We start from the raw sequence: 26462 nt of genomic DNA on the forward strand, positions 1-26462 counted from the left end.
ACACTACAAAGAACAAAGAGTCGTAGCCATATTAATATAATCCACCGCAGATAATGTACAAATATAATTTATTACCACCTCAAGATGATTTTGTAACTCACTTAGAGGGAATTTAATAATTCCAACTAATCTGAAATGTAGTAAACATTACTAGAATTCCAAGGACTGCATCTTCCCAACTGTTCTTTAACATTAAAAGTTGTATGAAGTAAAGATTTGAGTTTTCCCCACAAACCCCACTCTTATCACTAAAAAGCATTACTCCTTAAACAAAATTCCAAAATCTCCAAACACAAACGTGACATCCCCCACAATGTATGCAAGTACCACAATCCAAGCAGGTATGTATTATAATAAATATTTGAACAACCATTGCTATCACTTTGATGGTTCATAATTCATTTCTATTAAGACTTGATTGTTTTTCCTTGTATGAAAAAACTAGTTGGGGAGTTTACAAAGGTCCGCTGTCAGCTTTATTTGAATACATGCAAATAACCTACATATAAAACATAAAAAAGTAAACCATGTACATATTACACACAAATACATCTTCGGAAATACACAAGGATTTACAAGTTTTGAATTAAGTAGCAAGTGCAACATTTATTTGAAGAGACTACTGCAGCTGTCCACAATCCGTGATGACCACAGTCTTACTCGGCCTGCCAGTTTTTGTGCCAAGCTCTCCCATCAGTTTAACGACGTCCATGCCGTCTTTGACGAAGCCGAAAGCCACGTGCTTGAAGTCGAGGTGCTCCGCTTTCTTCAGGGTGATGAAGAACTGGGAGTTGTTGGTGTCACGGCCGCGGTTCGCCATGGAGAGCAGGCCCGGGCCGGTGTGCTTCACGTCAAAGTTCTCATCCTCAAACTTCTCCCCGAAGATCGACTTTCCTCCGGTCCCGTCTTGCTTGGTAATGTCTCCACCCTGGTAGAGGGGAAGGACATGAAAAATGTAAGGCCATAAATTCAGAGTGCACTTAAAAAGAAGCTTTGGCCAGTGTTCAGTTTTTCTGATGCGCACACAAATTTAGTTCATTGTGCTGTGCTGCCAACTGGAGCAGAGCAGTTTCTCAGAATTTTATAAAATACACCTAGTTCTTCGAATGCGAGGCGTGTCAATTTCTTAAAATATAAATGACTGACAGCCATTTAAAGACTGTTGACCACGTAATTGTTTGGGTTACAAATGTAATTTGATATGTACATTTACGCAACTAAAATGCTAAGAATCAGTGACCAGTATTTATATGGAAACTCCCATTATTAAACGACAGCATGCTACACAGAATGCCCCTTCCTGCATTTATGCACTCAACATCTCACATGCTGAGAAGTTGGTCAGATTTTTTGCATCATGGAATCGGTTGTTTGGATTGAGCAAATTAGAGATCACCAATCCCACACTTCAGCGTGAATATCAGCCAATATGTTTCATAAATACTATGCATGCACGTAGTTCCGTACAGTACAAATGCACATAAAACAAAGCCTGCCGAACGCACAGGAAAGTGTCGTATCCGCGGTGCTGCCCACCTGACACATGAAGTCCGGGATGATGCGGTGGAACAGGGAGTTTCGGAACCCGAAACCACGCTCCCCAGTGCACAGGGCGCGGAAGTTGTCGGCAGTCTTGGGCACGATGTGGGAGAAGAGCTCCATGGTGATCCTTCCCAGAGGCTCTCCGTCGGCAGCGACGCAGAAGAACACCACGGGGTTCCCCTCCCGGGAATGCTCCAGGGCCCGAGACCGCTGGCTGCAGTCAGCCTGCGACAGGGTGTTTATGCACTCCTCAAACTTCCTCCGGAAGTTCTCTGCCAGTTCCGCAGTCTTGAACTTTGCAGCCAGCTGCTCAATCTTTCCGCTTCCCTCTGCAGGGAGGGAATAAATGATAAAATACAATATTTCATCCTCCCATTCAAGTTTTAGCAGTTTGATTATGGTCATTCTCAAGTGGAGTGATCTGCAGATTGTGTAGATTCATTAACAGGATCAATGCTTTCCAAGTTGCCATCCTGAAGTCTATTCTCGACAGAAGGCTGCAGTTTTAAATTACAGACAATTAGACCCTCGTGCAAGCTGCGTAACCTGGAGCAAGATGCTGAAGCGCTGGCCTGGTTCTGCATAACAGATGCACCATCAAAATAAACATGAGCTGAAGTTAGCATATGTTCACAAATTCAAACCTGCTTCTGTAACTGACTGAAAAGACAGCGTGCAGCCAACAAAAACAAGTGCCGAAGACAAAGAGGGAACAGGGAAATTGAAAATCATTCAGCTATTGTAAAAATGTTTTAAGACAATATACTGAATTCCTGGGGAACTCCACACCGTTTGCCATCGGGTCCATCTGAACTTAATCAACAGAACAGAACTTTGTATTTAAAGTCACTCAAAAGTGACTGTTACAAGGGAACAGTTTGACACACACTTTCTCCTTGTTGAAAGTCTGGTTTTAGCGTTTGAATGTGATGGGACGAGGTGTTGTATACCTGCGTAGTCTGTGGCAGTCCAGACCAGAGCATTGGTGGCGGAGTTCATGGGCTTGAGTTCCATGCCCTGGATGATGGTGTGGTTGGCGCAGACCTTGAGCACCTGTTCACGTCTCATCAGCACGCGGTAGAACCTCTTTTGGGGGTGATAGAGGATCTTGATGTCCCCCACCCCGCGCTCTTTCCACTGGTTCAAGCTGCGGTCCCAGCGGTACAGCTTGGTCCGCTCTTTAAACAGGATCTCCTCATCCTCCTCCCCAGATTTGGTCTCCACCTGATGAGCACAGGGGCTTTATTCACAAGGACTGTTGCAGTATAATGGGCTTTAGACAACTTGAGTATGAGAAATCGCAAGGACATATCGGCTCGTCATTGCACAGAGAAAACGTCCCACCACTAGATGCAACTCTGATCAACTAATCGGCAATAAAAACCAAAAGGCTGCATTTCATCACAGCTTCACTGAATGCTCAAGACTACCTCAGGCAATGAGACGATTGGCTCAAAGTGAATGTCAGTGTTCGCAGCCTCTTCATCATCAGTACCCTCCTCATCGCCTGCAGTTCGGGTGACTGGAGCTGCACCAAACACCGAGGCCCCTGCATTTGCCCAGGAGAAGTTGGCATCTAGAGTGGGGAGACGCAAGGCAGAGAGGACAAAAAAATGTAATGGAGCTTGAACAGACGGGAGTGAGAGGAAGACTCTTCAGATGCAGCTTTAGAAAGCAGACCATCACTCCCAGCATGGCAAAGCTGTGGATGATTGCGTGTTCTGCATTAACCCATGGGGCCCATCAACAAAATACAACTGTTACTTAACAGGATGAACCATCCAAGGATCCCAATAATTTTTACATACCATTTGCCTTTTCAAAATTAAAATGTCAGTGTGTACAAGGTTAATGCACACGCACCTTGCTTTCCAAAAGCAAAGTCGCTGTTGTTCTGAGCCAGACCTGCGAAGGAGAAATCCCCCAGGGTGCTGATACCGGAGAAACCAAACGTAGCCGGAGGTTCTGTGGAAGAAGCAACGCAGCAGCTAAGTAAGCTGCACCAGCTCCAAAATAATGTGCAGTTCCCACTGTGCGATTTTTATTCATTTATATTATTTTTACTCTGCCGTTATACGAGAAACGCTCCATTTAAAAGAGGTGAGTGTGGGAGAGGTTCATGCCTTGGCTGGTCGAGTCAGGCTCAGGCTCGGTGGCCTTTTTGGTGGACAGGTCAATAGGGGCACTGTCCTGTGCAGCTGGGGCCGGGACAGGAGTGGCTTCTCTGGAAGAATCGGGCTGGGGTGCGGCCTGTTCCCCTGCTGCTGGGGTGTCACTACTGCTGGAGACGACGTGATCGGCGACCTCAATCTCTTCAGTGGTCTTCTGCTGCGCCTCATGAGAGAACGGCAACTTCAAACATCATCTCAGGATCACATCAACGGCAAAGGAGGGCTAATATGGAAGCCTCCAATTAAGACACATTTATAAAATTCCACTCCACTCTTTAAAACAGGTTTGACAAAGTGAATGGCTCAAACAATGAAATGCTCCACTCCTTTCATGGTTAAGCTAACATCGCAATAATAAAACACTGAAAGTTTCAATAAAACCAAGTGAAGATCACACACTGGCTGTGATTGAGTATATAGCAGGGACAATGCATGTTTAGGTGGAGATGATCTGACCTGGTCTTCCTGCACTTTTCTGAGCTCCGTTTCAAAGTCTTCCGGCTCGTCCTTCCCGCACTCATCGCTCTGCGCTCCGCAGAAGAAGGTGGGGGGCAGCTGAAGCTGTGCGGCCCTCTCCTCCTCTTCGGGTGTGGGCTTTTTCTCCCACAGTATCTCACACTCTGCCTCCCCCTCTGCCGCGGGGGGGGCAGCAGGTGCTGAAAGTTAACACATTGTTCCGTCAGATACTGTAGGTGCAAGGCATCGCAATGGCTCAGACTACAACCGACAGCTTGCCTGTCAGGGACTGATCACCATACTTCTGCGGACAGGTGTGATATAAAAAGCTAAATTTAACAGACAGGAGTAAATCAGTCAGGGACCATGCATCACATGTGGAAAGAACGTGGTTGTCATGCCAACTAAGTCTGAATGAGAGGTCATCCTATGAAAAAGCAGAACACTAAATATGTCTATTAGCTAGCTTTGTATTTAAAGGGCCAGTTCACCCAAAAATGAAATCAAGGTAGGTTTCCACTTACCCAGAGTACTATATCTAATCACTATACTACACAGCCACACAAATATGAATAGTGTATCAAGATCAGATCTGGTCCACTGGTGCTTCAATCTGGCTAACTGAGAGAATTGCACATTTCGCCAGGGCGGTGTATTGCTTACCAGCCTCAAGCATGTTAGCCTCCTGGGCCACTGTGGCAGGGGTGCTGCTTTCCTGGGCTGCAGTCTCTGGAGAGGCGGTCTCCTGGGCTGCAGTCTCTGGAGGGATGATCTCCTGGGTTGCAGTCTCTGGAGGGATGATATCCTGGAATGCAGTCTCTGGAGTGATGATCTCCTGGGCTGCAGTCTCTGGAGGGATGATCTCCTGGGCTGCAGTCTCTGGAGGGATGATCTCCTGGGGTGCAGTCTCTGGAGGGACGCTCTCCTGGGTTGCAGTCTCTGGAGGGATGATCTCCTGGGCTGCAGTCTCTGGAGGGATGATCTCCTGGGCTGCAGTCTCTGGAGGGATGATATCCTGGAATGCAGTCTCTGGAGGGATGATCTCCTGGAATGCAGTCTCCGGAGGGACGCTCTCCTGGGTTGCAGTCTCTGGAGGGATGATCTCCTGGGCTGCAGTCTCTGGAGGGATGATCTCCTGGAATGCAGTCTCTGGAGGGATGATCTCCTGGAATGCAGTCTCTGGAGGGATGATCTCCTGGAATGCAGTCTCTGGAGTGATGATCTCCTGGGCTGCAGTCTCCGGAGGGACGCTCTCCTGGGCTGCAGTCTCTGGAGGGATGTTCTCCTGGGCTGCAGTCTCTGGAGGGATGCTCTCCTGGGCTGCAATCTCTGGGGGGATGCTCTCCTGGGCTGCAGTCTCTGGGGCTCCGGTCTCCTTCTCAGGAAGATCAGGATACAGCTTCCCATTCAGCCTTCTCACTGCTGTCTCAAAGTCTTCATCTAAAAAAAATAATTTAAAAAAAGGCCAATGGATTGACTCGGCGAATTCAGGAAATTAACATGAATTAAATTAACCCTTAAATCCCCCTCCAAACGGCATACATGTTCAGTTAAATCATTTGAAATAATTCTCAAGGGGCACTGAATCGTTCCTTACCATCCTGCGAGTCGTCACTGACGTAGCCGGGCTCGTTCTGATAACAGAAGAAGGTAGGAGGCAGCTGGAGGTCACGGGCCAGTTGTTCTTGGTCCGCATTGGGCTTCCTCACAAAAACAACCTGCAGATCCTCCGAATCGGCCGGCTCAGCAGCCTCCTCCACCTGCGCTGTGCCCTCTGACTGTTCTACCTCAGAGGCTGCTTCAGAAGATCAAGAAAATATAAATAAGAAGTTAGACATTTTTGCCAACACAAGCAGAACGGATTCTATATATGCCAACATGACTGATGCGTAAATGTAGGACGACTGGGAGTTTTCCAAATGACAAATCTATGAGTCAAAGCCATGACTGGTTGTACCCATCTCTATGATGTGAGATTTTTTTTTTTTTTTTTTCCTTTTCTGAAGAGGGACTACAATATTTGGTCATTGGAAAACTAACCAAACAAGATCGGTCAAAAGCAAACTAGCAAAAAAAAAGAAAAAAGAAAAAAAAGGAATAAACAATAAAAAATCCTCACATCCATAAATGCCATTTAAGGGGAAACATTTGAATGTCTAAGTTAGTTCCACACAAATACACACATGCAAGATCTAGTTATAATAAAAAAACAAAAACAAAAAAAACAACCACCATGCATTTCACCCTAAAGGGAGGCCGGGGAGACTATTCTGTCATAATTCAAATGACTTGGTGTACTCAGTATTCATCTGGTGCTCACTGACCATCATCTCTTTGTACACCCACAAGTTACCTCGGAGATAATGGATTACTTCCAGGCCAGTAGAGAATTACAGCACTGTTGCTACACATCCTGTGCTAAATATGTGGCTGACCTTAAGTCCCATTACATCTCTTTACACAGTGCATTCCTGTCACAGAGCAAGCATGACGGACATCTCCAGGTGTCCCGTTTCAAATTCCTTCTGGCTCAACATTCACCTCATACACTTACCCGTGGTTGACAGGGAACTCCACCTTTCCTATATAGCTAGAGAAGCAGATTTATTTTTCTTCCATGCTGCACCTCTTGCATCACATGGTTAATGAGAGCAGTGAGACCTCACAGGCCTCTTTAGACACTTGGCATTTGCTAGTTTGTCAATAACGTCTAAATTCCAAACACAATGGGCATGCAGCATGTTAGGTTCTTGCATAAACCTTAACGTTTCCACACCATACAGCCAAGTTAACTGGCAGCGACAGCCAGTGAGTGACAGCTCAGCAGGTGGTGATGTCACAGTACACACACAGTGCAGTGACAAAATACCTTGGGGTTCAAATTGGGTGGATGATGTGCAGGTCCAAAAAGCCATTGGGTTATCTTTGAAAAGCCTAAAATCCAATCCTAAAAAAATAATTACGCGGTGAGACAAACTAGACGACTTGCGTAAAATTGAGAAGTTTTGAATGAGTAGTTTGAGATTAATGTTCTTATAAAATCACATGAAAATATCCAAAAACTGAAACATGAGGAAATCTTTATATTGTCCAGCTTTTGCTTTATAAACATGCAGCCTACTGACACAGCAGGGACTGCACTACACTATTCTTCAAAGTTAAGTGGCACTCAACTTTCTTTGGCATTACAATATTTTAAAAATGTTACTACCAAGTATTTATACTAAATTTTATCATAAATATCCAAAGAGTACACTGAAGACTACAATTTTCTTTTTCCACTGCAATGCCTGCGGATGGGGCATTGCAGTACTAAAGGGACAGATTACGGAATATAATATAGGTGTATTTCCAAAAACAAAATGACAACATAGGCTCACATTCGGCGCAAGCAGCTTTCACTGAAGCACAAGTCAAAAGCGAAAACCTTACCTCTTGTCGGGACTTTGAATGTGGGCATTGCTGGAGTCGGAGTTACAATGGAGGGTTGACTGGATGGAGCGCTCTCTGGAGGCTCGGAGCTGGTTGGAGAGATGCTTGGCGCTTTATCTTTGGAACTTGTCTTGATGCTGGGCGTCCCCTCACTGGAAGACGGAGGGCTCCCAAAGATTTTCTGGACATCGGTGCCGAAGACAAACTTAGGTGGAGAGACAATGGCTTTTGAGGGATTCTGTGGACTGTGTGCTGCAGATGGGGAGGTTGACCCATCCGTAGTGTGGCAACTCTGAGAAGGAAGATCTGTTCGCTCTCTGGTGGTCTCCTCCAACACAGCCACCGCAGCCTGACCGCAGGTTGTCTTCTGTGGAGTACAGTCTCTGGGTGACACGGGTGTAAGCTCAGTATTTGTTTCCAGGGCACTCTTGGCCGCTTCAAAGACTTCTTTAAAGGAGTCAGCCACCTCCTGCAGCTTAAAGCGAACGGCAAGCTGCTCAACCTTCCCTTCACCTTCTGTGAAATCAAAGGCACTCCAGATCCAAGCCTTCTCCGCCCCTTTCATGGGTTCGAGCTTCATGTGGGGGGTGATCCAGTGGTTAGCACAGAGCTTGAGCACCTGATCCCGTCTCATGACGAGCCGCACCCGCTTGGTGTCGTAGTTCTGCAAGATTTTGATGTCGCCGATGCCCCTCTCCTTCCACTGACTCAGCTCTTTAACGTAACGGTACAGCTTGGCTCGATGGCTGAAGATGACTCGCTCATTTTCCTCGCCAGTCGATATTTCCACCAAGTCGGGCAAGGGCACAACAGGCTCAAAATACTGACCATCCCTCTCCTCTTCCTGGGTCGTTTCAGATTCATCATCAGTGCCAACAGAAGCTCTGCTTTGGTTAAGTTTTGCTGGAGATTTAGAGGGGCTGATGATAGGTTGAAAGCTAAAGCTGAAGCCAGCGGTGGATTCGCCAAAGCGAAACAAATTCTTCCTAACTTCTGGACTACTAGCTAATGGGGAAGCATACACAGAAGTCTCTGCTGTGTCATCCAACACATCTTCTCGCAAGTCATAGTTGTCCCACTCCAAGTTAATACTAGCACTCTCAGAGTGGGGTTTCATCGTCAAGCCAGAAGTATGGCGAGCAGTTGTGTTACTGGACTGGCTGTCCTGATCCTTCAGCTTCGCCTTGTCATCGGTCAAGAAGGATTTAAGGTCCTTTAAGCCAGTCTTCATCTCCTCTGCTTTCTGAATAAGATGCGCTGTTCTTCCAGTATCAACCAGTTTGTGAGGGGTTTGCAAAGGTATATCCAAGAGCAGCCTCTGACATTCCTCAAATTTCTGTTTGAAATCATCTGCCAACTCTGGGGTTTTAAACTTAGCAGCGAGCTGCTCCAACCTAGCATCTCCATCAGAGAAATCACTAGCAAGCCACATCCAAGCTCTATCAGATCCAGACAGGGGCTTTAGATTCATAGTTGTGGTGATCAAGTGGTTAGCACACACCTTCAGAACCTGTTCTCTTCTCATCAGCACTCTCAGCTTTCCATTCTTGCTGTTCTTCAGGAACTTGAGATTTCCAACACCCCTTTCCTTCCACTGGCCAGTGTCTGCATCAAATCTGAAGAGCTTCACTCGCTGTGAATAGAGAACCTCTTCATCTTCCTCCCCGGTCACAAGGTCCACCTTCTCGGGCATCTGAACCACTGGTTCGAACTGGATGTCATCATTTTCCTCTGTTTTGTACATATCTTCCTCATCCTGGTCTTGAGAGGCATCTTGTTTTTGGCTAGGCTGGAGAGAGGCAAAGAGCTGCTCGCCGGCTCGCGAAAAGCCTTTGAAGTCGGGATCACTTTGTCCAAACTGGTAGTCACCCTGTGAGGAGTTAGCCAGATCTGCAAAGCTGAAAGTGTTGGGTTTGTCAGAAAAGAGAGGATTTTCATTCTGCTCAGTACTCTCCACGGATGGGCCAGTATCCACGGCTGCATTTTTCTCTTTTTCTCGGTGCTGCTCTGCAATGTTTCTCAGGAACATAGATGCCGACCCTCCTTCAGGTTGGCTCTCAACTGGGGCAGGTGGCTTCACAGGTTCCTGAATGCCAAACTTAAACGCACCACCAGCCATCGGCATTGAGAAAGAGAAACCTTGACTACTGGTAGGTTTGCTCTCCACCTCAGATGCAGGTAGGTCAAATTTGAATGATGCTGGAGAGCTCTTATCTTCACCCTGGCCAAATTTGAATGTGCCGCCGGTCTTAAAATTGGCTTTAAACCCTGTGGCTGCAGGCGCACTTGATGCATTTTGGCTCCCAAAACTAAAGCTGAAGGCAGAGTTTGATGGTGGTGCTGCATTTGTTGCACTTGTACCTGCACCTTTTGCATTAGGATTTGGTGTCTGGCAGGAGACACAAGCATGTAAGGACCCATCATTTCTAACCAGACAGGCATCACAATCCCACTGTCCATCTTTCTTCCCAAACATAGCTGCTAACCCACCCTGACAGGGCATCTGGATTTTCCTTGGAGCCTCGCAAGAAATACATTTTGTGGCCGAGGCATCATTTATAATTAAACAGGTATCACAGTCCCATTCCCCTTCCTTCTTGGCAAACTGAGTTCCAAACCCAGCAGCAAGTGAAACTGTTGAGGGTTCATTTACTGCAGGACTATCAACTACAGATTTAGTTGTTGGGTTTGGAGTCTGGCATGAAGCACAATGACTTGCAGACTCTTCATTTCTTACAGCGCACACATCGCAGTCCCACTGACCAGGCTTCTTTTCAAACTGAGCACCAAAGCCAATAGGTTTTGAAGTAGCATCACTAGTCCCAAACATAAAAGAAGTTGAACCAAATGACCCAAAAGGCTGAGTGCTGGAAGCAGAGCTGGAGTCTTTACTCGATGGGTTTGGAGTCTGACATGAAGCACAATGACTTGCAGATGATTCATTTCTTACAGCGCACACATCGCAGTCCCACTGACCAGGCTTCTTTTCAAACTGAGCACCAAAGCCAATAGGTTTTGAAGTAGCATCACTAGTCCCAAACGTAAAAGAATTTGATATTTGAGCAAATGACCCAAAAGGCTGAGTGCTGGAAGCAGAGCTGGAGTCTTTACTCGATGGGTTTGGAGTCTGGCATGAAGCACAATGACTTGCAGATGATTCATTTCTTACAGCGCACACATCGCAGTCCCACTGACCAGGCTTCTTTTCAAACTGAGCACCAAAGCCAATAGGTTTTGAAGTAGCATCACTAGTGCCAAACGTAAAAGAAGTTGAGCCAAATGACCCAAAAGCCTGACTGCTGGAAGAAGAGCTGGTGTCTTTTGATATTTCTTTACCAAACCCAAATTTGAAATTCCCCGCTGCAGGCACCATGGCTGCAAAACCTTTGACCTCTTTTGCGGATTTTCCATCTGCTTGAGGTTCAGCAGCAGGGTTGGGGTTCTGACAAGCAACGCACTGCACGGCGGTGGGGGAATTTCTTATACAGCACACACTGCAGTCCCATTCACCTTCCTTCTTTACAAATATGGCTCCAAAGTCTGATTCTTTGCTTGCTGCCAGAGGAGATGTGGCTTTTGGAGGAACCTCTTTTTCTGGTGGTTGTTCCTGCTTCTGTGGAGATTTGGGTATGACCTTCTGTGCCTCTTCAAACTTAGCTTTGAACAGGGCTGCCTCATCCACCGTTTTAAAACGGATAGCCAGCTGCTCAGGCTTGGGCATTTCATCGGCATAATCAATGGCATACCACACCCAGGACTTATCAGAGCCAGCGTTTGGTTTCAGAACCATATCGGCATTGATGTAGTGATTGGCACAGATCTTCAACACCTGCTCCCTCCTCATCAACAGTCGGACCTTGCCTGACGTTTTGTGCCTCAGGATTTTGATGCTACCAATACCCCTTTCCTTCCATTCTTTGGTTTCAGTTTCAAAGCGGAAGAGCTTGGCCCTGTTGCAGAACATCTCCTCCTCTTCCTCTTCTCCAGTTTTAACATCCACTTTGTCAGGCAGAGGCACAATGGGCTCAAAATGGGGTCCGTCTTCATCCTCCTCAACACGAGTGCTCTCACTGTCGCTCTCTCCTTTCTCCTCCTGCTCTTCAGTGCTCACCACGCCAAACACAGGCTTGGCCACATCCGCGAAACTGAACGGTTGGTCTGTGTTCCCAAAAAGGCCAGTTTTGCCCTGGTTCAGTGCAGCCTCAGCAAAAGAGAACCCAGCGGCGTTTTTAGCGCCGAAGTTAAAGATTCCACCCTGGGAAGCAGGACCCTGGTCTTGAGTGGGTGCCTTCTGTCCAATTTGTGCTTCGTTTCTGGTTGGCAAGTCAGATGTCAGAAGCCCCAGCAGGCTCTCACTGTTTTTAACCTGCATGGAGGGGAAGGTGAAATCCCCATCATTAGATTTGAAATTAGAGTTGAACTTGAAGGCGGCAGCAGCAGCCGGTGTGGACTGGGCAACAACTCCTGCTCCGAAGCTGGGTACCTTAGGGGGGTCGACAGGAATCTGTTGGCCGAAGCCGATTTTCCCAAACTCGACAGGCTTTGCTTCACTGCTCTTCGGTGGTGGCACGGGGACTGCGGCAGGTTTGGTGAAATAGCCAGGCTCCGGCAGTGGGGGGTTGGTAGAGGGCTGAGGAACACTGTGGCTGTAGTATTCCTCGCTGAATGGTGAGAGCAGGCTAGTTGCTGGCGACTCAAAGCGCAGGGGAGCACCATAAACCTGGTCCTGGGGGTAAATGCAGCCGGGGTTTGTCTGCAGGGGTGGCGTGTGCGTAGGCTGCTGGTAGGCATACATATGCTGCTGTGGGGGGAGGCGGTTGATCCCATAAACTGGAGTCTAAAAATAAATAAAATAAGTAATGTAAAAAAAATTTGAATCAGGAAAGATAGGCCAATATAAGCAGTTACCATGAGAGTACCATTTGAAAGACTGTGTGAACACAAACAATCGTGAGTTTAAACACAGCTTAAACAAGAATCTTAAATGGAAAGGAAATGCTTAAATGGGAACGAGATGCATACCTTGGTTGGAGTGACATTTGCAGTTGTGCGAAGAAGATACTGAGAGTTGTAGGCAGGTGAAGGGTTGTAATATACAGGTCCAGATGGTCCTGTAGTTGCCACTGACATGTACAACAAAAAAATGTTAATAAAAAGTGTATATATATATATATATATATATATATATATATAAATATAAATAAATAAATAAATGTATGTATATATATTTATACATATTGTGTAAAAATATACAAATGTGCATTCAGAAAACATTTCAGAAGGCTCCAAAACACAACACCCCCTACCCCCACACCCAACAGAAAAGAACATAAGTACCAAAACTGCTTTTCTAACCTGTGAGGGGGGCTCCATGGAAGCTCTGGGCTGCTGGAAACTGCTCCGGGAGGCCCTCCGCTGCATAGCCCTCACCGTACATCCGGTGGTGCGGGGAGGCTGTGGCCCCAGAGGAGTTGTGCCTCAGGTCATGCACCTCGTTCTGTTCCCATGTAGAGGAAGAGCACGAAAACAACATCCTGCCAGTTAATGACATCTACACACAAGCTTATAGATCTATTTTGGTGGAGATCAACACTCGTCAAGAAAAGTCCCAAATATTTTAATGGAGGGGGGGGAGAAAAAGTTTTTTACATTCCTGCACATATACTTAAATTGTAACCCACTGACCGTGAGGGCCTCCACTTGTTGACACAGCATTTGTAGAATTGACTTTTGGTCCTCAGCCCAATGAGGTGGTGTCTTGGGAGAAAACTAGAAAGCAGAGGAAGAGGGCAAAGCAATGCCATTTCAAACCATCTGGCTGGATAACTGGATACAATGAAGACATAATTATGCTTAAAGAAAAAGCGGGGCAGGGGTTGTCGAAAAAGAGACGGGAATGACTCCTCAAAGATGATGTGCATTGGTGACGTACGATGTGCCTTTTTGAAGGGGACAGCACACTCTTGGTTGGAGAAGGGGTGGAGAATTTGAGGCGTGAAGACGAGGCACCGGGCTCTGTGAGCTGATTGGGACTGGAGCCCACAGCTTCGCCCTCCTCCTCGTCGTCCATGACCTCTCCAGTGTCGCCCAGCTGCTGGTTGACATCATTCAGCAGATCCATCACCGCCTCCATGGATACAGGTAACTGGACACAAATCCAATGCAATACAATATAGCCAAATAAGACTTGAATCCGCGGTAACATCAACAGAATTTTTTGGATACTGGGCGAAGAAAGTTGTTTGGGAAACTCAAAATATTTCCAAAGAACAATGCATATTTTAGGACTGCATTAATTTGATAATCTAAAGCATTCATGCTTTAATTTAAAAACGCAATTTGTTCACCTTATCAATTTCAGCAGCATTGGCATTGTAGATTTTGGACAAGTACTTTCTGAACTTTCGTAGGAATGTGATGCATCGGTCTTGATTTTCTTCAACACCATTCCCTGCTTCTTCAGAAAGCCTCTGAAATATCTGCAGACAAAGCAACAGCAAAAGAAATTAAAGAAACCAAAAACTGAATAAACAACTTCCAATAAATTCCAATTATTGAAGCTGGGTGGCTTGACAAGTTAATAATAATAATAATAATAATAATGTTTTTAAAAAAAGGATACAGCATGTGGGTGTGACCATTGGGCAGGTATCAAATCACACACCATATCATTGCACAAGGTCAACTTCCTTACTGAATCAAAAATCTGGGCAAGTGTGAAACAGCGCTGATGTGCAGAGTACCATACTTGGGAAAAAAATTGAGAATAAAAAAGATTTTTTAAAAAAAGGAAAGAAAAATATTTGCCAATTCCTGCATCACACCTGTGCAAGATGCCAACTGGAGGAAATGCTGTTTATGTTTTCAAGAGTTGCGATTGCCTCCTCCGTTTTGCCTTCAATATCCAGCAGTACGGCAAAAGCGATCTTTGCTTCCTCTTCGTGGCTTTTCACTTCAGAAATCTGAAACGGAAACCAGAAATGTTCACATCTATAGCACAAAACGGGAGGAAAAAAAAAAAGGAACATGGGCTCAAGTGGTCCACTTTTCTGAAGATTAGCCATTTCACCTGAATGTCTTTACTACAAAAGTGCATGAACAAAGGATCGAGCGGTTCAGGAATGCTCCGTCGTTTCTTAATCTGCTTCAGGAGGGGCAGCACTACCCTCCAGTAGTGTACGCTGCGGCCGATGTACTCTTTCTGGTCGTAATAAGAGTTGAAGCTGCTACCCTGAAGGGAAACACAAAACGCAAGCATGCATATTAGTGTCTTGGAGCCATTACAAGGAAACTTGATACCACGAGGAATCCAACACCAATTGGCAACTGATCAGTGCAAACACCAGCCTCAGACAGGTTAGAAGGAAGCCTTATCGGAATATATATTTTGGTGTACCAATGCTCAAAATATGGGAAAAGGGCTGACAGGCTACAATGTTATGGAGGCAGTCCAAGAGAACTACGGCGACAATATACTTAATTTACAACAGGTGAAATGAGACGACTGGCCTGTGGAGGCATTTTAACTGCAACGGGCAGTGGCAGCTGTACCGTTTCGCTGAGGAGCTGGGCCCAGTGTATGGCCAGGGCGGGCTGTAGGCCATGCTTCTCTCCAGCCCTCAGCGTGCCCAGACCGTGCTGGACCGTCATCCTCAACTTGGCAGATGTCCCTGGCCTGTGGAAACACACAAACGCGCGCACACATACCGCGTTTAATGCAACACCTGAATCACAAAACAAATGAAATATTTTAACCAAAAAACATTTTTTTGTAAATTTTTCTTGAAGGGGCTCCCAGGCAACACATAATTGAGTGTCGCGTTGCCAGGAGGGATTCAGTTGGCGAGGATGGCCGGTGAAAACAACTGGCCATTCCAAATTATGAGAAAAGAGGGGAAAAAAAATTATTGAATAAACTGGTAGTTCGACAAATGACATTTTCAGCTTTCAATTTACTTCTACAAGAGTGACTCACAGAGACTTGTTATGGATGAGGCTGTAGACGGCGTTCCACCAGTCCCTCTGCCTCTCGGTGGACAGCATCTTGATGACCTGCAGGGGCAGACAGCGGACCTCGTGTAGCTGGGAGCTGGCCGTGATCTTCTGCGTCTCCTGCAGCTGAGTTTGACTGCAGAACACCACCCCACAGAGGAAGACCTGCACCAGACCACAGACAGGGACACAGAGGAGAGGGGCACGTTTACACCAAAGACCAAAAAGCATCAAGGAGTAACTGGAGGAAAACGACAAGCATGACCGTTTAAGAATATCTTGGAAGATCGAGCCTGGACAATAGAAATATACGCTTAGAATTCTATTGCCATTTACAATAACTACTCTTGCCACACAAATAAAATTTGCAGCTGAAAACCAGACAAAGGCATCCCTGGGAAGCCTTTTGGGTGAGACACCCAGAACACGGAACAAGGTGCCGTGCTGGGGGCAGAGCGCGGGGAGAGCCGAACCTCCAGGTCGAGCAGGCAGATGGATTCGGGGGTGTTAGTGTCCAGTTTGGAGGTCTCCAGTGTGAGCCGTGGGAATAGCTGCTTCAGCCAGTCCCTGAGGGCAGGTTTCTGGCCCATGATCGCCCACTGCAGGCCCAGCCAGGCCAGCTGCTGCAGGTCACCACCATACAGCAGAATCGCACCTGAAACGCACAGGACAGACGGCATTCACTACTGAACCTGAAACGCACACGAAAGCTTTACGACACCCATTCCCAGGGGACTCGAAAGATGGACCTTGACGAATCACACGGGCGAGCGGCGGCTGGCTTCTCACCGTTGTCCCACTTGGCGAGGTCGGCGACATCGGGCACGTCCGTGCCCATGCTGCGGATATCATCGTTGCCGATGAAGGAGGGGCCAGCAGGGGCCTGGGCGCCGAAGAGCATCTCAAACAGGCTGCCCTGGCCACTGCGGTTCCCAAACGCCTCCACCACCTCCTTCACGAAGCCGTCGTTGTCCTGGCTCAGGTTCAGCAGCATGTGGCCAGACTGGCTCTGCCGGTCGCAGGCCATGGACTCCAGCAGCTGTTGGGTGGCCTGCTCCCCTTTCGAGGGCTTGGACTTTGGTTTGGGTACCTGGGGGAGGGGGAGGCGACACACAAGGTGTTAACGGGATTTCATTTTCTCTGAAATAGCCGGCTTCCACGCAAGCGCATGTTTTCCTCTTTGCAAACAAATATCACCCTAATCTTGATGCACATAAGGTGACATGCACTCCTTGTGACTAAAAACATATTGCAAACTACACACAAAGCATGTCACTCAAAAACATCTAAAAGTATTTTTTGGACACACACTAAATATCATTTGATTCGGGGTTTTAAAATTCACACACACACACACACACACACACACACACACACACACACACACACACACACACACACACACACACACACACACACACACACACACACACACACACACACACACACACACACACACACACACACACACACACACACACACACTTCCAGCAGGTATACTGTAAACAAATTGATACCTTCACCCCAACAATGCCCTATGCCATCCCCAGGCAGCCTCACCTGATTGGCTAAAATGGCCCCGTTCCCAGGCGGTCTCACCTGATAGGCTAAGAGGTAGCAGAGGGCAGCGAGGTCAGTCACCGCCCGCCACTGCTGCTCCTTGACGTGGGCCATCTTGAGCAGCAGCGTCCCGGCATGCAGGTAAAGGTGGCCCCTCATCTCGGTGAAGGCCTCAGACAGCTCGTCTGTGGTGTTGGAGGCGAGCTTCACGGTGGCCTGCATGGCGTGATCAAAGCTGGAGGCAGGGTAGAGCGTGAGAGCCGCAGACATACTGACCACAAAGGGCGTTTCACTCACTGTACATAACGGCCATTGGGTAATACCCTCTGGCCACTGTAAACATGTTTGCAATTACATCAAATGTGTCAGCATCATATGTGACACAAGGTAAAAGTTGATGAAAAGGCTACTAAATGAATGAACCCTGTGGTGTCTCGCACCAAAAGCAACAGATGTATGCCCTACCAGGTGGGTGTGTGTGTGGAAAAGAAAACCACTAGCTGCCACACGCAATTGCAAAGCAGTTTATAACTACTGTGGACAGCTAGAAATGTGCAACCTCAACTTCATTTATTCTGCTTTGTCACAACTAAAATGGTATTTCGATATGAATCATAATTACATGTTCAAACAGCAAACGGTTAAGGAAAATACTTAAATCGAGCCTATAAATATAAATTCTATTGCAAAAAAGTTAATCCCAAAAACTGCTACTTAATCACAATCTGTGTCACTTTATAATGTAGTGATATTATTGAAAAAAGAAAAAAGAAAAAAAAGCATCAATCCCTCCAAAACAGGAAAAGGTCCTACAAATCCTGCAGCTTCACAAATGGATACATTACCCAACACAGGTTGCCCAAACTAAGAGCACTCAGGTAATGACGTGTGAGGGGAAGGCGCTGACAGTGCGGTGCTACCTCTGCAGAGCCTCCACACACTGCTGCACGCTGCAGTCAGACAGGCTGAGCCTCAGCAGGCTGCAGTGGGCCAGCAGCAGCTCCTTCTGCAGCCTCCGACGCAGCTTCTCATTGGACAGCACGCTGGGCTGGGCCAGGTACTCCTGTGGCACACACACGGGCACACACACGGGCACACACACGGGCACACACACGGGCACACACACGGGCACACACACGGGCACACACATACACAATCAGAAGAACAGGAACAGGCAATTCAGTTTATGTACGCCCTCCCAAAGCCTGTCATACAACCTGCCACATTAAACCAAAATAAAATGCTCGCAAGCCACTCCTGAGTCAATGTACTGCATCACAGGCACCCCTGATGGGGGTTTATAACATTATTTATTTATTTTTTATTATTTTTTTTTTTTTTTACAAAAAGTTTTGCAAGTTCGCAAATATTTAAGCAATAGCATATCTTGGAGCAGGCAGATGATACAAAAGCTACCTTTAGATGTGCAGCCTCATTAAGAATAACTACTGAATTATATAGAATTCAACCCAAAAACTATGTTTCAAAGAAGAGATAATGATAGGCAAAAGCCGAAAAAGATTCACAGACAGGAAGGCTTCCAACACACAATGCGTTAATACCTGCTATGGGTACTGTAAATATGGTGGTCTACTTCAAACAACATGTAGGGCAGGCTGCTGAGGATTCAATCAAATATTGTCTTTGAATCAACAACCAAATTGATTATTTTCATTAGGTTAACCTCAAAATATCTGCTTGTTTGGAATGCAAGATAGTGACCACTGATATAAAGAAAAACAACAATTGTGTGTGTGTGTGTGTGTGTGTGTGTGTGTGTGTAGTGTGTAGTATATATATATATATATATATATATATACACACACACACACGCACACACACACACACACACATACATACAATTGTTGTTTTTCTTTATATCAGTGGAATGCAATGCCGCAAAAAGAGTAAAATATAATTAGCGATTAAGAAGTCCTCATTACAGTCAGAAAATTATTCAAATGACTTCATTCAAGTTGCCCTTTTTTAAATTGATACTTTGAGCAGGCCAATGGCCTATACAGACCCAATTTCACACCATGAGAAACAGGAGATCCACAGTGTGAATGTGCGGCCGCAAAGTCCGTGGGAAGGGTGAGATGCTATCGAGCCAACACGGACCAAAATCTTTCCAGCACCTTGTAAAATCCATTCTGCAAAGAGTCCAGGTTGTTCTGGAGCCAAAATGGGGGGTCCTACCCAGTAATATCTTAGTATACCCAATAAAGCTGCCACTGGGTGTACATTCATTGTGACCTAGGCAAAGAACTTCCTTTCAGTGGTATGGCCATGCCTGACACGTTGCCCAGGTTCCCTTGTGGGCATATCGAATTCAAGAACACTCCCTCATGGCTTACATTTCCCAGGGCTAATAAATTAAGCAAGAGAGCTGTGATGTCACCTTTGCCACAGAAAGAAAGCAGTGAAAACCTCCATTAAATGGTATGCTGACGACACGCAAACAAAGCTGTCGGTGGATCTTTTCAGACTACTTGCCAGGAATTCCCAGCAGCAGCTAAATTTTCATGCGTGTTTGCACGCATGTGAAGGAGACGCACCTGGAGAGTGTGAACAAGGGTGGAGTACCAGTCCAGGCTGTTCCGCACGGCTCCCTTCTTCTCCACCGCCAGGCAGTGGTTGACGGCCTCCTCCAGCCGCCCATCGGAGCAGTACAGGTGCACCAGCTTGACGTTGATGTGGGCATTGCCGGGTCGCAGGTGCAGCTCTGACTGCAGCAGGTCGAACAGCTGGTTCCAGCCCTGCTGCCCCTGCGAACTCAACAGCTTCTCCTAGGAGAGACGGAGACAGAAATCACAGGCTGCAACCCAACCTCATTGATCATCAAACACACAACGGAGGTTATCAAGGCCGCCCTCAGCTCACCATGCTTTACATCTGCTGCCTTCCGGCAGGCAGTAAAGGTCATAAGTAGGAAGAGCAAAACAACCCGAGACACTTCAAAGCAAGAACACTGAACTTAATCCCCCTCAATCCCCTAGACCTCCTAACAAGTACTTATGCAACTAACAAAGTACATGTGGAAGCGTTCTTGTATTGTTACGTCTTGTCTGGTTTAGCATTTAATGTTGTTTGTTCATAGTCAATTGCATTGACCTCTTTTAACAACTGCACTATACATCAATTCCACCATCCTAGCTGCACAGGAAGAAAAGAAACTTGACCTTGAGAAACAGAGAAGTGGAGGGAGGGAGGGAGAGGGAGAGAGGGAGAGAGAGGGAGAGAGAGAGGGAGAGAGAGAGAGAGAGAGAGAGAGAGAGAGAGAGAGAGAGAACACATCTAGCCAGTTCTAAGAACAGCAAAGAAAAAGGTTTCATTACAGATTTCAAGAGAAGCTTAGATTAACTGACTGACTCTTTGCTTTGATAACATGCACTAATTGAGGTTTCAGTGCAGCTTAATCCAGCCTCAGTGACTCCAGGTACTCTGGGTAAACAGACCTTCAAGTTGTAGACTGCAGGGCTTCCTGGGAGAAGTTTGGCTGCCTTCTCCACCCAGAACTCGGCCCTGCTATCACGCTCCGGCTTGCTGCACAGCAGCTCAGCGACCTTCAGGACCAGGTCTCTCTGGGCTGGGTTCAAGTCCACGGAGCGCTGGGGAGGACAGAAGGAGAAAAATGCAATTCTTTCTTTAAAAAAATAAAATAAAATAATAATAATATTTTAACGCTATTCAAATGAAATGTGTGTATGCCTCGATTTTCTTGTCCAGCTACAGTGATTGAACTAAACAAAATCTGAAAAATAAATAGTAATATAAATATAAAATATATATGGGCGAAACTGTGCATAGGGATGGGGTTCAATAAAGCACCCAGATTGTATGGCTGCCAAATCTGGCTATCACTGAATCAATGGTACACTTGTTGCATTTTTATTTTTAATGAAAGGCAAATGACCAGTTAATCAAAATTAAATAATTATTTTGTAATTTAGCACTAAGTGAATTAGCATAGCAACCAGTACAACCACTGTGAGAAGTGCTGCAAGTAAACAGAATAACACTGACAACAATGGAAAAATTAAGATGACAGGGGACGAAGAGACTCATCTGAGAGCCTCTCCTTCCTGAACCAAAGGTTGGAAATGGTCCAAATGGTTTGGACCAGGGCTGCCAAAACCTGTTTCTGGAGATATACCATCCTGTAAGTACTCCATTCCAACACTAACAAAGCATCATTCAACAACTAAAGCTGGGTTGAAACGAAAAACCTACAGGATGGTAGATCTCCAGAAACTCGGGTTTTGCAGCCAAGGTTCATACTTAAGAATGGTGGGTCCAGACCCTGTAGAAGGCACTCGTGTACATCTGCTCATACACACAGACTATAGACACTATTATGTCTGCAAATGTATGCATTGTGTACTACTATTGATGAGAAAATATTAATGATATTAACAATAATAATCTGCACACACCTTGTAGCATCCCACTGCTTTATCGATGTTTCCCTCTCTCTCATACAGCTGGCCCAGAAATTTGTGTGCTTTTGGGTCCCTTTCCTGGACTGTTAGGTAGGCCGACACATATCTAAAAACAAGAACAAAAAGTAAGAAATTCAACCGGGCAAACAAACCGGGATTAAGCCACAAATTAATTCAAAGGTACTTAAAGTAATTTAGACTCCAGGCTTACCTTTTAGCAAGTTCATATTCTTTAGCTTCGAAGTATAATTTTGCAAATAAGAATCCTTTAACCGGCTTCTGTAAAATGTGAAACACAATAAGGGCTAACGTTAATCATTTATCATGCGAAAATGTGCTAACATCAAAGCAAAGCTAAAGGTAACGAGGGTAGTTAGTCAACTAGTTACACCTCGCTACAATTGACATACATTGAACTTAGCTAGCTAGCTAAATATTGTGGTAAAGGTTTGGGCACTAGGCTGTGCCCCTTCAGCAGTACCCAGCAAACAATTCCCACGTGAAAATAACGGGACAACGTGCTGGCGTGTTAACACTCTTTCGTAATCTGCGATGTTTCGGTTTCCAGTAACGTTACACAATTTGTTTTAGTAATGTAAATTCTGTGCTAGTTCATCTGCTGACACATGACAGTGAGTTAGCCACTGTGCTTTGTCTGGTGGGTAAGTTAGCATAAACAACCCGACTAGGTGACATTAGCTAATGCTATTAGGTTAACATTAGCCATTTACCTACATTCAGCTTCACTGGATTGTAACTGAGGCATAAAATACAGGGAAAATATTCATAGTTAACTCGCTCGCTATGAGTAGCTAGCTGCGTTAGCTACACTACTGGTAGTTAGCTAGCTATGTATTTTCAAAATAACCAGGCCTGCCGTGTTCTCAAGGAAAGTGAAATAGAACGTAAATGAACTGATGATTGTGTTTTACACCGACTGAACCCAGTAAATAACAGTAGGCTAATCTCACGCTTAATATCTCCGACACTGCCTCGAATGTGTTTAGTTTTTAACATAGCGGATTTGACAACTAGACAGCTAACGTTAGGCCCAGCAGTGGTACTACAAAACCAACGACTACGCACTCAAGCCGGTCTCAGCTCACCTCTTTAAGGGAAGGAGAAGCGCTCTGCACCGAAGAAATGTAACGATCCACATCGACCTTACTTCGCCGCATGGCGGAAGGGAATTGAGTTTCGATGAATTTATACACGGTATTACCTTAGCTACGTTCGACTTGAGAAAGAAGGTTTTTAAAGCCTCCTGTTGGTATTACCGTAAGCCTCTACTAATATAACCGCGCACAGGGCCGGAGACTTCAAATGGCTGGAAAACTCCGCCCGTCCACGATATAATCACGTGGGACACCGACGAAAGTGTGCAGTGCATTTGAAAATAAACGCCTTTTAGGCAGGAGACCTTCTTCCAGAAGATCGCAAACTCCAGTGGTTACCAGAGGTATTGCATTTTCTTAAGTTACTGGGACCGATACATTTTTTGAGCCGCAGGGAATACATACGATTTTTTCAGTCCTATCCATCCCCTCACCTTTAGGCATGCACTGCGCATGCTCTTGAGCTAAAATATCACTATAGTCAAACATGGCAGCCTCCATGAACAGGCTTCATGCGCCATTGAACAGCTCCCATAGGAATCCGTGGAAACGCTAATATGGAAACTGTCTAGTTGTGATAAATCTCGATGGATTCAGGTCAGCGCAGGCACCAGCGGCTGCGCAGATCCACTTTCACGACGACCAAATAAGGGGAGTTCACCAGTGCCATCTTCCCAAGCAAAGAATGTATTTACAAATTGTAATAAACCTAGAAATAAAAAAAAGATTAAATCCTAGAGAGGGTGGCACAGATGGTGCAGTGGGTAGCACTGCTGCCTCTCAGCAAGGAGGTCCTGGGTTTGAATCCCAGTTGGCCCGGGCCTCTCTGTGTGGAGTTTGCGTGGGTTTCCTCCGGGTACTCCGGTTTCCTCCCACAGTCCAAAGACATGCAAGTTAGGCTGATTGGAGAGTCTAAATTTCCCATAGGTATGAGTGTGTGAGTGAATGGTGTGTGTGCCCTGTGATGGACTGGCGACCTGTCCAGAGTGTATTCCTGCCTTTCACCCAATGTATACTGGGATAGGCTCCAGCCCCCCGTGACCCTGTTCAGGATAAGCGGGTTAGGATAATGAATGAATGATGAATGAATGATACATCCTAGAATATTGTGTAGGTTATATTACTTGTGTTTCTGTGTGTTTATAGGGAATCAATGGTCAATGAGAATACCTTCAACAACTACCCTGTTGGTTGTCAACAGATCACTTGAGCAATACAAGAAATGTTTCCAAAATGTACTTGTTTTAGAACAGTCAAAAAATTGATTTCATTGTTTCTGTCAGATGCAGGGACCAAAGAACTAATGCAGACTCAGGAATAAAGTGAAATGGCAGGCTTTAATGAAGGTCGACAGAATAGGGTCAGGGCATGGCTGAACAGGGCAATACGGGTAACCAGTGTTTGTGGTCAAGTCCAGGCAATGGGTCAGAATGCAGACGAACTGGGCACAGTGGATGAGGCAGGTGGATGTCAATGGACAGGCGGAGGTTGAAGCCAGGAGATCAAGAAACAAGCTGAGGGATCGGTCCGGGGCAGAGGAGGTCGTGGAGGGCTGGTGTGTATGCAGGTTTTTGTTTCCACCTGCTCCACGGAGAAGAGTAACAGGGAAAAAGAGGAAAACATGGAACAGAGTAGGAACACAGAGAAACAGGGAAAAGGAGATGACAAGAATTTCCTGTTCTCCCCACTCTGGGCACCTGCCTGGAGCGCTAGCCCAACTTTTCCTGCGCACCCCCTCCTGGCCCGGAGCTCCAGCCCAAGACCAGCCGTACAACTCCCTCCTGCCACTGCTGATTCAGCTGTAGCACCAAGCCTGTCCCCTTGCCTGACAGTGCCACCCATTGGTGTTCCTGCCATCCCTCAACCTCATCTCTGCTCAACTTTATAATTGGACATTTATGTACTTTTATTGATCTGGTTTTCTGTTTAAAACCATTCTTTCTACAAACCGGTGTCAACCAGCGGCAGATGGTTTCCCCTACTGAATCAGGTTCTGCTCAAGCTTCCTCAATTCCTTGCCACTGTTTCCCTAGGCGTACTCTTGGGGACCGGTTTCTCTGTAAAGCTGCTTTGTGATAAAGACCCTTTGTAAAAAGTGCTATACAAATAAAAATGGATTGATTGATTAAAGAATAAGGGACAAAGGCAGGGAACGTGACTGTTTCAGTTTCAGTTGGCAGAAATGATGGTTCACCAGCATATTTACACACATATTATATGTACATATATTAAAGTTACAATAGGTAAGATTTTGTGTTAAAACAAAAATCATTGCGTTACCAGACCATTGTAAATCCCTTCCTATCACTGAAAAAGGCTCACTGACATGTTGACCCACCCTCTGCCTGTTTATAGTCATTAAATTAGGGTTTCAAAGTATACAGTTGACGGCCTGACACTCCAAAACATTGTATAACTGTGCAATAATTAAAGCTCATTGGTTCTAATTGCAACAGCCAATGGCGTTTCAACGTCAGCGTGTTTACAGAGAAGGGGGAGGGATAAACAGTGGTGTAGTTTGAAGGTGTTTGTTGCTGATATTCCTCTCTTGACTTGAAATTACCTGTTGTCCCTTTAAGTATTTTCACAAGTGAACTTCCCTCATTTTATTGGAGATACAGCATGTAAAGGGGAAGCGCCACACTTTTCTTCCCCCATTCAATTCCGTCAAACAAGCATTCTGACCTGGCAGGATCATCTTCTTTAAAGTACCTATTGATGTGTGGAGTTAGTACTGTACATTTAATCTTTAGTATTAATACCTCCTATGAAATGCGTAGGCATTATATTTTGCATATCAACATGAGCAATGTGCAGTTTCATTAACCAGATTAATGCTTCTGGCATAATCAGTTACCTTGTGAAATTACAAAATGGCATAACAGTATAGCCTGTTGTGCCTTTGCCAGGCCTATAAGGTCTCGAGACAAAGAACATGGCTTGTACAGACAAATTACTTATCAAACAATAATATAATTCACTTCACAAAAAATGGGATGGATAATCTTTTATTTGATACTTTAACTGTTTGTGTAATAAAAGGCACAAACTACAGTGAAGCAGTGGTCAATGCATGAGTAAATGTTGAACTGAAATATGCATGAAAAACCCATGCAACAAAAAGAGCTGCAAACATGCATCAAGTTACATATAGAATATTTTTTTTTTTTAGAAACCTGTATTGACTCAGCAATAGTGAATTCATACTGTGCACAAAACAAGCATCTGGTACGTCTTTTGTTTGGTAGGGAATCATGCTTTATCAAGTGTATACCACACTTGGCTGTGGAATGTGTACAATGTGTTCTTATTGAGGCCTACAATATGCAAATACTTTAAAATAAACCACAAGGTTAAATACTATCATAAAATGAAATGTGTTTTGGTGTTTGTCTGAAACAACGCATTGATTCTTGCCATTTTAAACTTGACTTGTTTATCCCAAAGATGCTTACAAGATTTTGACCAAAGGGAGCAGGGGGGGAGGCTAGCTGCTGGTAATCCTACTTGGTTAACCCCACCACCCCACCCACATTTAAAACATTCATATTAAGACTCCTCTCCAATCTTGACAAACATTTGCATTTACGTGTAAAACATTTGCCATGTTTCATTCAACATTAAAGGTAATACTCTTAACCGAAAAGCAAGTTATAATGTACAATGTTTCTATTTTAAGGCAGCAGTTGTCAATCTCATAACACTGCACCAAAGAAAACACTTCTATAAAATCGCCCAGCACATAGAGATTA

General features: G+C 45.4%; 2 protein-coding genes across 15 annotated transcripts in view; both read right to left on the reverse strand.

Annotated features, from left to right (window-relative positions):
• Positions 1-51: 51 nt before the first annotated feature.
• ranbp2 (RAN binding protein 2) lies at positions 52-22925 on the reverse strand. 6 transcript variants are annotated; one of them, XM_061227187.1, is made up of 29 exons: positions 22702-22925; positions 21807-21874; positions 21590-21701; positions 20612-20764; positions 19712-19942; positions 18074-18216; positions 17193-17388; positions 16383-16683; positions 16067-16248; positions 15577-15758; positions 15153-15276; positions 14671-14832; positions 14426-14563; positions 13949-14080; positions 13534-13746; positions 13287-13370; positions 12957-13098; positions 12624-12724; positions 7602-12438; positions 7039-7116; positions 5767-5964; positions 4833-5609; positions 4170-4369; positions 3666-3876; positions 3406-3507; positions 2973-3118; positions 2493-2766; positions 1537-1871; positions 52-928 (listed from the first exon to the last, which is right to left on the reverse strand). In XM_061227187.1, the coding sequence occupies exons 1-29, from the start codon at positions 22771-22773 to the stop codon at positions 620-622; spliced, it is 10203 nt and encodes a 3400-aa protein (XP_061083171.1). In that variant the 5' UTR covers positions 22774-22925; the 3' UTR covers positions 52-619. The 6 variants fall into 6 exon arrangements, with proteins under 6 accessions (XP_061083171.1, XP_061083170.1, XP_061083173.1 ...); XM_061227186.1 differs by having other exon boundaries at positions 5767-5967; XM_061227189.1 differs by having other exon boundaries at positions 3666-3867; positions 5767-5967; positions 22702-22924.
• A 2777-nt stretch (positions 22926-25702) lies between these two features.
• LOC133116257 (LIM and senescent cell antigen-like-containing domain protein 1) overlaps positions 25703-26462 on the reverse strand; it is a 38915-nt gene continuing 38155 nt past the window's right edge. For all 9 annotated transcript variants that reach the window (XM_061225670.1, XM_061225671.1, XM_061225668.1 and 6 more), the window contains one exon: positions 25703-26462. This exon is cut by the window's right edge and continues 702 nt beyond it. The gene's annotated coding sequence lies outside the window, so the exon portion shown is untranslated.

Source organism: Conger conger, chromosome 17, assembly GCF_963514075.1.
Source record: "Conger conger chromosome 17, fConCon1.1, whole genome shotgun sequence".
NCBI lineage: Eukaryota > Metazoa > Chordata > Actinopteri > Anguilliformes > Congridae > Conger > Conger conger.